Source organism: Alligator mississippiensis, chromosome 1, assembly GCF_030867095.1.
Source record: "Alligator mississippiensis isolate rAllMis1 chromosome 1, rAllMis1, whole genome shotgun sequence".
In the NCBI taxonomy this organism is placed as follows: domain Eukaryota; kingdom Metazoa; phylum Chordata; order Crocodylia; family Alligatoridae; genus Alligator; species Alligator mississippiensis.
In genome coordinates this window covers 254,491,760-254,506,522 of record NC_081824.1, presented here as the reverse complement: position 1 = coordinate 254,506,522, position 14,763 = coordinate 254,491,760, and the positions used below count along the sequence as shown (strand labels likewise).

At 46.5% G+C, this 14,763-nt stretch overlaps 1 protein-coding gene across 2 annotated transcripts in view; it reads right to left on the bottom strand.

Annotated features, from left to right (window-relative positions):
• Positions 1-14,283, bottom strand: part of PROS1 (protein S) — a 61,103-nt gene extending 46,820 nt beyond the window's left edge. For both annotated transcript variants that reach the window (XM_059720511.1, XM_059720512.1), the window contains exons 1-4: positions 14,066-14,283; positions 5,193-5,350; positions 3,105-3,129; positions 2,675-2,761 (exon numbers count right to left, since the gene is read on the bottom strand). In XM_059720511.1, coding sequence (XP_059576494.1) covers positions 2,675-2,761; positions 3,105-3,129; positions 5,193-5,350; positions 14,066-14,129 — 334 coding nt within the window. In that variant the 5' untranslated portion in view covers positions 14,130-14,283. The remainder of the gene's footprint in view (positions 1-2,674; positions 2,762-3,104; positions 3,130-5,192; positions 5,351-14,065) is intronic.
• Between the last annotated feature and the right edge of the window lie 480 nt (positions 14,284-14,763).

Sequence of the window (14,763 nt, the reverse complement as noted above, 5' to 3'; positions counted from 1 at the left end):
CAGAGTTAGCCTGTCTCCCTGCACACCGTGCAGGATTGTAAGGAGGCCATTTTCTGCCCCCTAGTTGGCTGGTGTAGTAGAATCCAACCAGAGCAACACACTGTTTGTGGGGAAGGGGAGAAGCAAAGCACCCTGGGATGCTGGAGAACTCTGCTGCACCTCCTCTCAGAAGGGTAAGAGACAGCAGTCCAGATAGTCTGGCTTTTACAAAACTATCCAGATAGTGATTCGAAAGATCACGCCAGCCTGCAGGGGAAGGAGAAGAACTATTGAGTGCGTTACAGTATCTTCATCCCCAGCACAGATCATCATGGATCACAACAAATCTTGTAAACCATGTATTTCCTTATCATCTGACTCAGCAGATGTTCTCAGAAATAGGGAAAATGCCCTGGCTAAAGCAAGGGCTATGCTGATTTCAAGTAGGTTCACTAAGGGATGGTAACCAAAGTCCTGAGGTAAGCAGGGAAGTAGGTGACCTGGAGTAAGCACAAACAGGAGCAACAGGAGAGGCATTTTCTTTCTTCCTGAGAAAGCAGGGCAACCAGCTAGTTATCTCAGAGGTCTGTACCTGAATGCATGGAGCCTGGGAAAGAAGCAGGAAGAATTGGAAGTCCTTGTACAATCATGGAACTATGACATGATTGGAATAACAGAGACTTGGTGGAATAGCTCATCTGACTGGAGCATTCTCATGGATTAGTATAAACTGTTCAGGAAAGACAGGCAGGAGAGAAGAGGAGGAAGAGTTGTGCTTTATGTAAAAGAGACATATGATTGCTCAGAGCTCCAGTATAAAACTAGAGATAGGTCTGCTGAAACTCTCCGGGTTATGATCAGAAGGGAGAGCAACCAAGGTGATGCTGTGAGACCACCAGATCAGGAGGATGAGGTGGATGAGGCTTTCTTCAAACAGCTATTGGAAGTTCTCCCAATCACAGGCCCTGGTTCTCATGAGGGACTTCAATCACCCTGACATCTGCTAGGAGGACAATACAGGAGTCCACAGGCAAACCAGGAAGATTTTGGAGAGTGTCGGGGACAACTTCCTGGTGCAGGTGTTGGAAGAGGCCAACTAGGAGCTATGTTTGTCTTGGCTTGCTACTCCCCGCCACTATGTGCACTCCACTTTTGATCCAATTTTCAGTTAAAATTCATTACCATTGTCTATTGAGCGGTTTTTGGTTGCAGGGAGCAGGGGAGCAAAATAATCAAATTGCAACCTCACTCAACAACAAAAGCCTGACTGAATTTTAGACACTCAATTCCTTTATAAGTCTGGCCTTTACAAAACTATTGAAAATGTTACTCCTCCTTTATTTTTATTTTTCCCCCATGGTCATTCAGCAGTAAGAACTTTGATTTCAATTTGGGTTGCTTTGGGAGGTGGATCAACTTACTACTGTTAATCTTCTCTAGAAGACAGTAACATAACATATTGATGCAGGTCTGCAAAGTCCTTCCCTCCTACCCATCCTGGAACCCTCAGTTAGGGTAAGAAAGAGAGTCCATTTTAATTTGTGACTGCAGGAGGTTGGCACCATGATCTAGAAAATGTGTTCATCTGTGTAGTGAAATTATTTAGGATTCTGTTTTACCTTTGTTTGCACTCAAGGACATAAAAAGGACAGATGTTTAAGGACAAATACATATATTTTCAGGCTGAAAGCACTTTCAACATGCCACAGCAATGAAAGCTTAAGTTAACTGTGGAGGGTAACATGCTTAAAGAAGGCATATGACACAGACTGCTTCCTATTAATTTGTTAGAAAGGATGCATTTTCATGTTGAATTAATTGATCAAACATACTGAATGAATAACTACATGGTTATGCAACATTAGGTAGATGTAAGTTTGTTACAAAGTATAAAATCTCTGAGGCTAATGACCTCATCTTCTAGCAAATATTTGAATTCTTCAGCCTTAAAAGATTGCTTCACTGTGAGCCAGACTGACCATGGCACTTATAAAACTGTGTAAAAAAAAGAGGCATAATCCCTTTATTTGACTGAACAGAATCTTTCCAGAATGTGACTCTGGGCACAGGAGGTCATGAGCAACTTGGGCATGAGTTGAGTGAGCTAATATAAGTGGAGGAATGGGCTGCAATGGGCAGATGCCACTATAGTTCTGGAGGAATTGCATGCCCCATTTCCTTTCCAGCACTGCTCCTAGAGTTGAACTTCTTAGTCAGTGTTAACAGTAAAGCTCTTAAATTACCAGTAAAATATAATGTTGTAATTTGCTTTCTAATTGCATTAGATGAGTCAAAACACTATCTTTTTTCTTGCTAGGTGAACTTTTATAAAGGTGATATATATGTAAGCTTAAACTTGATTCAGTACCCCAGAGTGATGCACAATGGGCATGTCTATACATTGCATTTACACTGGCTTAAATTTACTTACTGCACAGTAAATTACTGTGCAGTAAGCAGGAATAGGCCAGCATCTACACATACAGGTGTTAAAATGCATTAAAGCTGATGCAGGTATCAAATTTATGCTCAAGTCAGTGTAAATTGCCATATTTACTGCATAGTACAAGTGTTCATGTGTAGACACGTGCCTGTACTGCACAGTAATTTCAGTTACTGTGCAGTAAATGCGCACATGTAGACACACCCAGTATGTCTCGGTGCTGGGTGAGAAACATATAACAACAGTTCTTACCAGTGACACAAGTCCTCAGGTCACTTGAAGAATCTGGAGACATCACAGAAACACTTGAGATCCCTAGTCGGGTGTAGGTGAGGCAGCCTGTAAATACAAACCCCACGCACAATTTGTTTATGCTCCAAACATCCATTTAGAATGCAATTAGAACAGTTTAACCTTGGCATCTTCAAAGAGTCTGTTCTCCTGGTTGGAACTAGAAAACCTGCTTGGACAAATTAAGGACACCTGACCTCACACTCCACGTTCTGAATAGTTCAGTCAGGACCTAAGGATGGAGAGGTACTAGTGAGTTAATATGCGTCATAATCAAACATGGGAAAAGATTCCTCATACCACTACTACTGTTAAAAAACAATAATACTCAAATGGGAAGAAAGTTACAAGAACTCTACAAACTTTAAAGAATGAGAGGAGTGGTACTTACGTATATATTTTGGGTAAAAGTATTCCTGTAGGAAAAAAATAAGAGAAATATCAGAAAAAGTTAACATAACCAACTGTAAATATACAGGTAACTTATTTTATTGTAATGTTGTTTTTCATTTAATTGTAAGAGAAACTAAGAGAGAAGTCCATACATAACTTACCTTTCTTTTATTTATATAAAAATAGACTAGAAGTCTTCAAGAAAACTTACTTATAAGTTAAAACACAGGATTTTTATTAAAGAAGATTCCAAGTTACTAAAGGATGAGAGGCAGAGGAAAATCAGGCCAGTACTTCCTCTCTAATTCTGTTCTTCACAGCGAAAAAATTAGGCTTTGGCAATGTCCTTGCAGGGAAATCCTTTTAAAGTCCTTCAGGTTGAACAGGTTGCCTAAATTTTGAAAATCTTTCCCTTGAATAGTACCCAATAAATGAGAAAGGTATTAGAAATCTGGCTTTGAACATGTATATACTTCCATGTCAAATGACATGGAAATATGTTATCGGTCACTTATTTAAAAAATATTGATTCCCTTAAGATGGAGTGGGCAATTATTTGGGCCCAGGGGCCACATAGGGAGTTCTGATGAGTTGTCATGAGCCAGGTCAGTACCTCTTCCCCTGACAGCCACCACAGCAACTCACCAAAACTCCCTATGTGAGGAGGAGCTGCAGGCAAGTGAGGAGCAGTGTTCAGGGGCGAGATGGGTGGGCAAGGCTGGGATCACAGGGTGGGGTTGCGGGGCAGCTCCTGCCCTGTGGGTGGAATGTGCAGGTGTGGAAAGGTGTGTGTATGGGGGGAGGAGGCTTGCCTGGGTGCTAGGTCCCAGGAGCCGGCCAGAGGTGAGGAAAGGGAGGAGTGAGCAAGGGACACATGGAGGAGAGCTCACCCGGGCGTTGTGGTCCACAGTTGCCCCTGCAGCTCTCTGTGTGGGGCCAACCCCTGCCCGGGGCAGCCCAGGCTGCACTCCAGCCCACGCCCACCAGCCTGGCTCCAGCACACACAGCTTGGCACATCCAGCTTACCAGCAAGGCTGCTCCCAGTGCAGCTCCAGCCGCCAGGTGCTGCTCTGCACCCTTTGACTCCAGCAGTGGCTCTTCCTCCTGCTTCTGCTCCTTCTGCACTGCTCCAGGCAGGGAAGAGGCTTCAGCCGGGTGGCTCCTGCCCCAGCACATGGGGTTCCAGTTCCAGCTCCCAGCTGCCTTTCACCCACTCGCTGGGCAAACAGAATGGGTGTAAGGCAGCTGGGATCTGCCACTGGAGGCAAGGGGTGTGGAACAGCACTCGGACAGCTGCAGACACACCAGAAGGAGCCCCGCTGGTAAGCTGTGTACACTGGCTAGGGCAGAGACAGCAGGCACCGTCTGCTAGGGTGGGGCTCAGCCCCACGCGAAGCACCACAGGGGCAGCCATGGACCAGATCCAATGAATCAGCAGTCCAGATCCAGCCCACAGGCCACATTTTGCCCCCCCATGCCTTACGAAGATATGTATAATTTAAATGTGCACATCCTTAATAATCCATATGGCCAAATATGCTGCACTATATGAAAAGCAGTGTGTGTAAACAATTTACAGGTTATATTGGACCACAAATATGAATGGATTTTCTCTCGTCTACTTTGTAATAAACAACTGATTTAAATTAATTCAAAATATAGATCTAAAGAGCAAGGTGCATGAGTACTCTCATACCTAGAAGAAAGCCCCTCAGCAAGGGTGCCTAGTATCTTTATCAAGACGGCTGTGTTGCCATGTGCTGTCTGTATAAAAATACTCAGTGAAGCCAATGGGTGTTCCACCCGAATGCCTGCAAAACAGTGGCCTAAAACTCATGCTTTTTTTTTTAAATCCAAAGGACATGCACTCAGCCATCCTACGTGCTTGTAGTCTGTCTTCCCTAATAACATGTATTGTGCCTACACATTGTGCTGCCTGGCTGTACGTGAGAGAATTTCACCCTTGGCTCTCTGTCTGTATCATATTTTTAGCCCTATTGTATAAAAACCTTGTGCAATTCCAAGGATTTCTTTCCCTCTGCAAAAGATTTGTTCTCCATCTTGCAGATGCTCATGAAATTCTTACCGTTTCAGGATCGTTTTCAAAGATTTCGCGGGCTTCTTCTTTATTGCATAGTTCTTCAACACATTCTCTTTCTAAATTTCCCTTCTTACTTTCTTCCATAAAAGAATTTGCTCTGCGTTTCCTAACCAGGTATTCTGAGGCATGCTGCTGAGACAAAACTTGATAAAAACAAACATTTATTTCTTTTTATGGTGTAACAGCTAAACACTTTAATAATGTGAAGATTACCTTCAAGTGAGCATCTAAACCAAAAGCCAGAATTTAACTGTGGCTGTGATGTGGGCATGTACAAATTTGCAGGCAGTGTTGGAGAAAAGAAAGATGCTTCAAAATTGCTTTGTCTGTGTGGTGCCTGGGTTGGTTTCCCACAACCAAAAAAATTCTTATTGACATACAAGTAATTATGTGCTCACAAAGCTGTGCCAGAAGCAACATTTGTATGTAATCTATCAGGAAAACAGACTGATAAACTGAAACCTCAGAGTAAGTGGGAATGATTTGTTTTAATTATACAGTAGTAAGGGTTTTCTGTGTACCTCTTTTATGTGAGGCCGGGGGGGTATTTTATTTTTTATAAGGCTAGATGCCAGCAAATACTTTTAACCAAAGTAAATTGTTCCTTTATATTTTGGAACAACTTGGTATACATGGCAAAATCTCACACCTACAGCGTGGCTTGGAAACACTTGTGTTAGTATTGCAGGAAGAAGCATATGGCCCTGTATAAATGTAGAACACATATACATCATAGACATTGTGGAGTTGCAGTGCTGTGTGCGTATTGCTATTTACTTTTTGCACATATGTGTTGCTATTCCTACTGATTGTTAGGCATATTGTACTATTAGGACCTGATATAATTTTGGAAGATTCCTGTATACTTTAATGAGCTTGGACAGACCACATCTAAATTTGACTGGGATTTTGTTGACTGTTTTTGGTTTCAGCTTTGCTGCTGCTACTGTTTTGGTTTGGCTGGTTTGTTTGTTTTTTGTTTTGGCTACTTCTAATCAACAAGAAACTAATAGATTAGCATAGCTGGAAAAAGTCCAAGTCATAGGGTTAGGGGGCAAAGCCTGATCCATGTTAGCTACTGGGCACCAAAATGTAATGTAATAGAAAGGCACCTGCCTTACGTTAATCAGCATTTGCACGATTTAACCTATCAGATTAACATGGCTTTGTGAGGGTCATGACATTTGCAGACAAGCTGCTCATGAATATTCATCACTACCCTAGGATGCTATGATCATCAGTTCCAGTAGACATGCTTTATGCTCACAAGGAGGATTGTATTGATTAGCTGAAATCTTGATCCACTGGGGTACAAAGACCAGCAATAACATGCTACAGTAGACAGTCCCATAGGTCCCTGTGTTGATAAACAGATTAACGGAAGGAAGTGATACAGCTCATTAAGGAAAGTGGCTGTAGCGGTCTGTTCTCCTGCATACCTTCCCACTGGAACATCATTTGTTAGGGGTGCACCAATAAAAATTTTGGGGCCAATACCAATAGCCAATTATTAATGAGCCATATCTGCCAATACCAATCTGATTGCCAGTATGCAACCTGGCAGCTTTAGAGAGCAGCATCCAGCTGGTAAGTCTGTGGGGAGGAAGAGACAGTGGGGAGGAAAGGGGCATGGGGGGGTGCAGAGCAAGGTTCCCATGGTGAGGGAGGGAGTGGGGCTGAAGCTGGAGCAGGTGCAGGTGCTGGTACAGCCAGGGTGGGGCAGAGCACAGGACAGAGCCACAGTCCATCCAGGGGGCACAGGGGGAGAGGCTCCTGCCACTGCACACACTCTGGGGGAGGCCTGAGGGGCATGTGCCCCTTGGATCTGTGCGCAGGATTAGGGCGGGCTGCTGCTGCACGCTTGGGGCCTTTTCCTGGAAGGGGGGCTGGGCCTGGGCTATACTCAGGGCAGGCAGGGGCAGGGCAGGGCAGGCAGCAGTGGCACTGGGAGGAGAGGCTCTGGGGGGGGGGGGAGGGGGGGGCTACAGCCACCCCAAAATTCACTGTAACCCCCCTCCCAGGGTTGCTACTGCCCACCCCAAGCATGGCCCAGCCCCCCTGCCAGTAAGAGGCTGGCACAGACCCCGGCCCAAAGTGCACAGAAGCAGCCTGCCCTCATCCTGCACACAGATCTGGGGTGCACATGCCCCCCATGCCTCCACTGGGGAGTGCATGCATCAGTGGGAGCCGCCCACCCCACTCCCCCACACTCCCTGGACAAGCCACGGCTCCCCACCCTGGCTGTGCAATACCTGCCCCTACCCCAGCCCCACTCCCTCCTTCACCGTGGGGGCCTGAAAATGACCCCCCATCCCCCTCCCCCATCACAGACTTATCAGTCAGATGATGCTGTCCATGCTTCTGGTCTAAGCTCCTGGCTGCATGCATGCTGCAGCTGCATATGCACGCGGCATTTATTGGCAACATTATCAGCCCAATGAGCCAAAAAAGCCGATTGCCAGCTAACATCAATCTTCCTTTTATCAGTGCTGATATGAATCCCATATGGACCAATGTATCAGTGCACCTCTTTCATTTGTCCTTTGCTAGTGATTGCTCTCTGGTGGCAGGAGCAACTAACCCCTGTATGCTTCAAAACATGTTAAAGCCAGTCTATTAAATGATCAGGAATTCAGGAATGCAACTGAGTGGCTTTGTACAGCAACAAAACTGAATATCAAATACAGGCAGCCTCTATGATATGACATACATCTAATTTTCTGATAGGCTTGTTAGGGTATAAGCACAGGGTTACATTGTAAACTAATGCCATCAGCTATCACCTCACCATACTGTAGCACAGAGTGGGCAAAGTACAGCTCACAGGCAGGATCTGGCCAGCGGTAAATTCCTTTTCCCAGCAGCCCTTGCTCAAGTCACTGTGGCTGGTTTCCATGGAGATCCCAGCAACAGCAATGTGACAGTGTGGGGCCAGGTTTCCATGGAGACCAGCCCCAGCAGCACTGGCCAGGTGTGCAACTGGGCAGGGAAGTGCTCTGGAGCTGGGGCCTTGCAGCAGTCACAGCGTGGTCTGGAGCTTGGGCAGACCCGTCTGCAGCACTGCGCACCACCTGCACCACACATGCAGGCATTCCCCGCGGCGCTAATTTACAGCATGGGTGATTTTGACACCAGAGATCCCAATGTCAAAAAACCCACACCTAAAAAAGGCAGGGCAGTGCACATATCAGCAGCATGCGCCACTCAAAACCTGGAACCTGGATGGCCAGAGCCACACTCCGGCTGCCAACCTGACTCCCTGCTGCTGGATCACCACAGCTGCAGCCCCTGGAGACCCCCCACAAGGACCATAGGTAAGGCTGCTGGGGCCAGCCCACCCGAGGTAATGTGCTATGCACCAGAGCACGCATGCATGGGCATTCCCCAGGGACAAACATTAGCGGCATATAGTGTGCCGCTGCTGTTTGTCCCTGGGGAAACACACATTCCCACTCATGGGGACATGCCCCTGGAGTCTTGGTTGGGGTTTTGTATAACCTAGGCTGAAGCCTATATAGCTGGGGCTATGCAAAACTACTGATACCCAACCTGGCTAGGGTAAAATTAACATGTGTATATGTCAACATATACTGAAAAATCTTGAGACCTGTGATCTGATTTAGTGATTCTTTACCCTGTGTACTCAAAACATGTGGGAAATTGACTCCCAAAGCATAGATTTCTGAAGGTGCCAAAGACCATTTTCTCCTTTTATACTCTGCCTTTTGGAAAATGAAAATTCTCTGCTTGGTCATGTAATTCACCACATATATGAAGAAAATTCTGGATGTGGTAGAAGGGAATGGACTCTTTAAGTTTTTCTCAGTCCTAATCAAGACAACCACTTAAGCCATGCCTAAGGAGACTGGTGTGGCATCTTTACATTGTGAGGGACAAAAGGTATCTTAAAGCTCTAGTCTTGTTGATAACGTTTTATAAGATAAGAGTAACATATGCAGGGCTTTAAAAAAATTCCATATTGGTGAATATCCCAAGTCTTCAATTTCCAGTAAGTCTAGCTGGTAGCTAGTTATCAGAAAATGCTTGTTAAGTGTGTTGAGGATGTGGCAATCACATGAAGTGATCTGAATCTATCTCTTTTTTAATACAATGGGGGGAGCTAAATAAGGAAATGACTCCCCACTTCAGATAACCAGCTCAGTCTTAAATCCCATGAATTTTCAGGTCTAAAACAAAATCTTGCTTCAGTTGTAACTTCCACATTTTTCTATTATGTTGAAGTTAGTGCAAGAAATGTTTTGGTCTATTTGGTGAACTGCTGGTCTTTGTTTACACAGATCCTGCTGTACTCTACAAAAATCTCTTATCTATACTGCTGCCTGTATGATTACTGGAACTTGAATGAACTTTTGACTCTCAAATCATTAGCCAACCCTTCAGCAAACATAAGCGGCTGGATATCAGTATAGCTGAAGGCCAATGAAAACCTCACAATTAATTTCAATAGGCACTGGATGAGCCGTTAATTATATTATGATTATTTACCAAGTAGCTGTGTAATGCTTTTGCAAGAAATAAAGCCACAGATTCCCCCGTACAATCTAGGCACTTAAAAATCTACTCTGGTATTGCAGATCAGCCGTAAATCTGGCCTTACAGAACTGGTTAAGCAGAGTTTACAGTTACTTTATGGAGCAAACTCTAAAAAATGTAAATGACATAGTACTGTGCTACAAACTTGAAACCATCCATGGATATAGCTGCTATATAGCAGCTAACTTCCTAGATCCTCAACTCAGAGTTTTCTAAAACTCCTCAATTAATCCCAAGTTTCCAGTAGGACTCTACATGCAAAAGTTCTCTCATATTGCAGCCAGGTGAAAAGTACATCATTTAATTTCTTCTATTTAGTTCTTCCCTCAGGTGAGGTGATGCAAAAAGGTCCATGTTTTTACCTGTATGTAAGCATGTTCTGAAAGTGGAATTTAGGTCCTGACTTTTGACAATATGTTCCACGTGTCTCAAAGAAACAGCAAAGACCTTTTTGTTTAACGAGTACTTCTATGTACTTTTTGCTTAGCTCTCATATTGAACTTTTTGTTGTCAAGTTCAACATAATAAAGATGCAGTTGAATACCCCTGTACTGTAATAGTATCTGTGAGACGATACCCAGGATCTCAACTGGACTCCAGTGATATTGCTGAAACTCTAATCAGGAATATGTGGATCTCAGTCCAGGACAAAGAGCTTTTAAGGCACATCTACTTGAAAACCACATCGTGATTCACAGGCGTTAGAGACATGAATTAATTCTGGTATTGCCTAACTTCTGAATGCTTTGGAATGCAGCCTTGATATGCTCACTATCTCTTTTTTTTAGATAAATTAATCAACACTGAGTGAATAGAAGGAACTTAGAAGTTCCTGTTTAACCCTTCATATAAAAATAAAAGCACTAGAGCTGCAGTGCTCAAACTCTGGCCTGTCGGCCAAATGTGGCCTACGCAGGCATCACACCTGGCCCGCTGGAGTCCCCATGGGTCAGAAAATTTGGCAGAAAATTCTCCCCCCTGTCAAATTCTCAATCCCTAAGCCTCTCAGCCTGGTTGAAGACAGGCCACACCATGCCCTCTTCCCCAGCAGGATTGGGTTGAGACTGGGCTATACGCCATTCTCCTCCCCGCACTGCGGGGTGAGACATGCTCCCTTCTCCCCTGGGGACAAGTCACTCCCCTTTTCCCCCTGCAGGGCTGGGTCAAGCTCCCCTCCTCCCCACCAGATGCAAGTCAAGTCCACCCCATCACCACAAGGGCCAAGTGAAGCTCCCTTAACCCCCTGCAAGGCGGGGTTCAGGCCAGGCTGACCCCTGCCCTCCACTGGCCTGTGGTCTGACCAGACACTGCCCATCTGGCCCATCAGGGAAAAATGTTGAGCACCACTGAACTAAGGGGTTCTTGATTAAACTAAAAGGTGGCACATTTAAGCTACATAATTAAAAGAGTTTTTTAAGGGTTGCAACCATTTCAAAGTGATGCCCACTATTACAGACAAAAATAGTTTGATTCAAAACAGATTCATCATTTACATGGATAAGAACAGCGGAACTGGTTACAATAAATACAGTAATGTTTGTTTGTTTGTTTTTAAGAGATCCATTCTCACGCTTCAGGGGCATAAATTAAGCACCAGCCACAATCTGTATGGGACCGTGTGTTCATTAGCCCTTTTTCTTAGCATTACTTGGCATGGTTAATTAGTCAGGGCAACAGCTAGGATACAGGACCAGCTGGAACAAAGGGGTCTGCACTGATTTGACAATTATTTTCAGATATAAATGTAATTGTTGATGGAAAAACGTGGCAGGAGAAATAATGAAGAAGGGAAACCAAAAGAAACAAAAAAAAAAGAAACATACAGAGGGAGGAAAATGATGGGGGTTTTTCCATGATCTACACAAAAATAAGTTAGGAAATGAACTTTCATCCTGCTTTACTGTCATTTTCACAGTCAGAAATCCTCTAGCATTTCAACTAAGGCTTAAATAGTAAACATTAGCTTTTCTTCTACAGGTTTAATCATTAGTAAAACAGGTCAAAACCAGGCTTACATTCTTTGCAGCTCTTATTTTGCTACTGCCACTAATTACTTCCCTTTCACCAAGCTGGCTGTTTCTAACACTGGACTCAGAATAAGAAGTGTAATTTTAAAATTCTGCCGTTTCTTAAAAACTCAAGATCTCACAAGAATACTCATTGGTAACAGCAAGTGCTCCTTATCTGTGCACGTCCAGACCTGCAGGCCCAACAAAAGACTCAGAGCTGAGTCTAGTGTTCAAACAGACGACACCAGTCTAACATTGCTACCCCTTAAATATTTTTTTCTTCATCCCACGTATAGGCGACTGGTAGGGGAATCACCGGGGGCGGGGAGAGGGGAAGCCACATGATCCCCCTGACAGGACCAGCCCTGCCACCAATGCCACCAGCGGTATCTGTGGGTGCTCGCCAGCTCCATACCTGCTTCTGCGGGTGCCCCCCCAGACTCAGGAGGCATCAGTTGCCCATGCCCCCACAGAAGTTGTGTGGACACCAGGCACATCTTTTCATTTCCCCTCATCTCACTTTATGTCTGCAACCAGATTAGCAGCCATGACCCTACCCAGCTGGAAAGCATCACCTAAGTATGCAGCTTTGGACTGGTGCAGTTCAGTCAACCCTCAGACAATAATTGCTCAAATGAAGAAAATAAATGAGTAGTAAATCTGAAGCACCAACATCCAAGTGCTTTTATATAGTTTTGTTTTTGATTTGGGGGTTTTTTATGGTCTCAAGTTATTTAGATTCAAGGCAGCCCTCTACAGAGTCAAGGCCCCCTTTGATAGACTCAGGGCACCTCTCAGAAAAGACCAGCCCTCCATTCTCAAAAAGAACAGAGTGATTCTTCTGTTGCGAAGAATTTGGAATAAAAAAAACAAAACATTATAGCACTTGGATGTTGCCATTTGCAATTCTTTGGTCACAACTCACATTATCCTTCAGACTCCCAATCTTGAGCAAGGGGTAAAGCTCAGTGACCTGCATTGTCGAGGCAGTTCTAGTGCCAGGAGAGCACATTTTAGCAGTTAAAACAGTGGTTCTCAACCTGTGTGGAATCAAGGCATCCCTCCACAAATCTGAGACACCTTTTGATAAGCTCAATGCGCCCCTCAGAAAATGCCAATTCTCGGTTCCTACCCCTTTTTGGACCGCAGAAAAATAAGAACATAAGAACTGCTGATGACTGCATCAGGCCACAGGTCAACCTTGCCCAGTGTAGTGTGTTGCACAGTGGCCCCAGCCCCAGACTCCTGTGTCACACAGTGCCCCAAGCGAAGCTGGCAGTATACCTGACCAGAAAGAAGGCTCTGGCTGGGAGGGCTCCTGGGGACGGCGGGGCTGCATTCATGTCCCTTGTGCACCCACATCTCTGGGCAGAGCTTCACTGGGCAGCATCCATGGGCTCCCTGGACTCATTCAAGGGCCAGTGGGTGCTGCCTGGTGTGCCCTGCTCTGTGCTTGAAGCCTATGACCTTGCGCCCCTGGTTTCTCTATAGGTCCCCCTCAAAATCAACTTGAGGTATGCCCAATAGTCTCCCCCTGATAGCAGGGTGTCCATGTGTGTGCCCCTGTGTCTGTGTGTGTCCATGTGTGTGCCCTTACCTGTGTGTGTCCCTGTGTCCATGTGTGTGCCCTGTGTGCCTGTGTACCCGTGTCTGTGACCCTGTCTCTGCGTGTGTACGTGTCCTGCCTGTGTGTCCATGTCCATGCGTGTACCCTGTGTGTCAGCGTGTCCCCATGTTCATGTATGTGTTCCTGTATGTCTGTCTGTGATTGTGTATCCCTGTGTGTGTCCCTGTCTCTATGCATGTGTTCATGTCCTGTCTGTGTGTGTCCCTGTGTCCATGTGTGTCCTGTGTTTGGAACTGTGTATCCCTGTGCGTGTGCCTGTGTGAGTCCTGTCTGTGTGTGTGTCCCTGCCTGTGTCCCCCATCTGTGTGTGTCAGTGTGTGTCCTTGTGTCCATGTGTGTGTCCCTGTCTGTCTGTCTGTGACTATGCATCCCTGTGTGTGTTCCTGTCTCTGTGCGTGTGTCCCTCCCTGTGCGTGTCCATGTCCATGTGTGTGTCCCCGTGCCCGTCTCTGTGCATGTCTATATCCCTGCCTGTGTGGGCCCGTGTGTGTGCGTGTGTCCCTACAGCTCCCAGCGGCCCTCGCCCGGGGGGCAGGGAGTGGAGGTGCCCCGTCCATGAGGCGGCCCAGAGGGGGCGCCCGGCGGCGCTGCGAGCGCGGGGCTGCCACAGGCCCCCAGTCCGCCCCCCCCCCTTGCTGCCCCTTGGGGCGCGGGAGCGCGGCACTCACAGACGCGGGCCTCGGCGAGCGCCAGAAGGACGAGCAGGCACCCGCCGCCCGCCAGCGGCCTCATGGCGGGGCCGCCCGGGCTGCTGCTGCCGCTGCTGCTGCTAGTGGTGGCTTCGCTCGCTCCGGCCTGGCCGAGTGCAGCCGCGGGCGGCGGCGGCGGGGGAGTGACCACGGGCGGGGCGCCACGGCCCCGCCACTGCCCGCCCGCCCGCCGCACCCCCCGCGTTGCGCCCGTCTTCAGCCTGGTGCGATTCGTCAGAGCAAACCGCGTTCAAACTCTGCCACCGCCTGTGAGGCAGCTCGTGGGTTTGAGGCATCAGCAGATGCAGAGCCCAAGCCGCTCTCGGGGAGCCTGAACCCCCTTTGGGGTTTGCTGGTTTTTTTCATTTCATTTGTAGTCCAGGCCAAATTAGCCCCAACTCATTCCAAATCCAAGAGTCCAGAACCGTAAGGGGCCCTGCTACTGGCAAACATCCGCCACCCACATCTGGGGCTTCAGATGTTTCCAAATCCTTTGGCTGGCATCCTAGTCGCCCTCAAGTTTTGCTTGCCCTCAGTCATAAGCAAGGGAGGAGACTCCCTTTTCCATCAACTGGGCTTAAAGCTGCGCACCTCGGTGAGTACTGAACCACACCAGAGGAGTGGTTCGGGAAAACTGCCTTCTTGCAGTTTTTCTTCGAGATACGTGGAACATATTG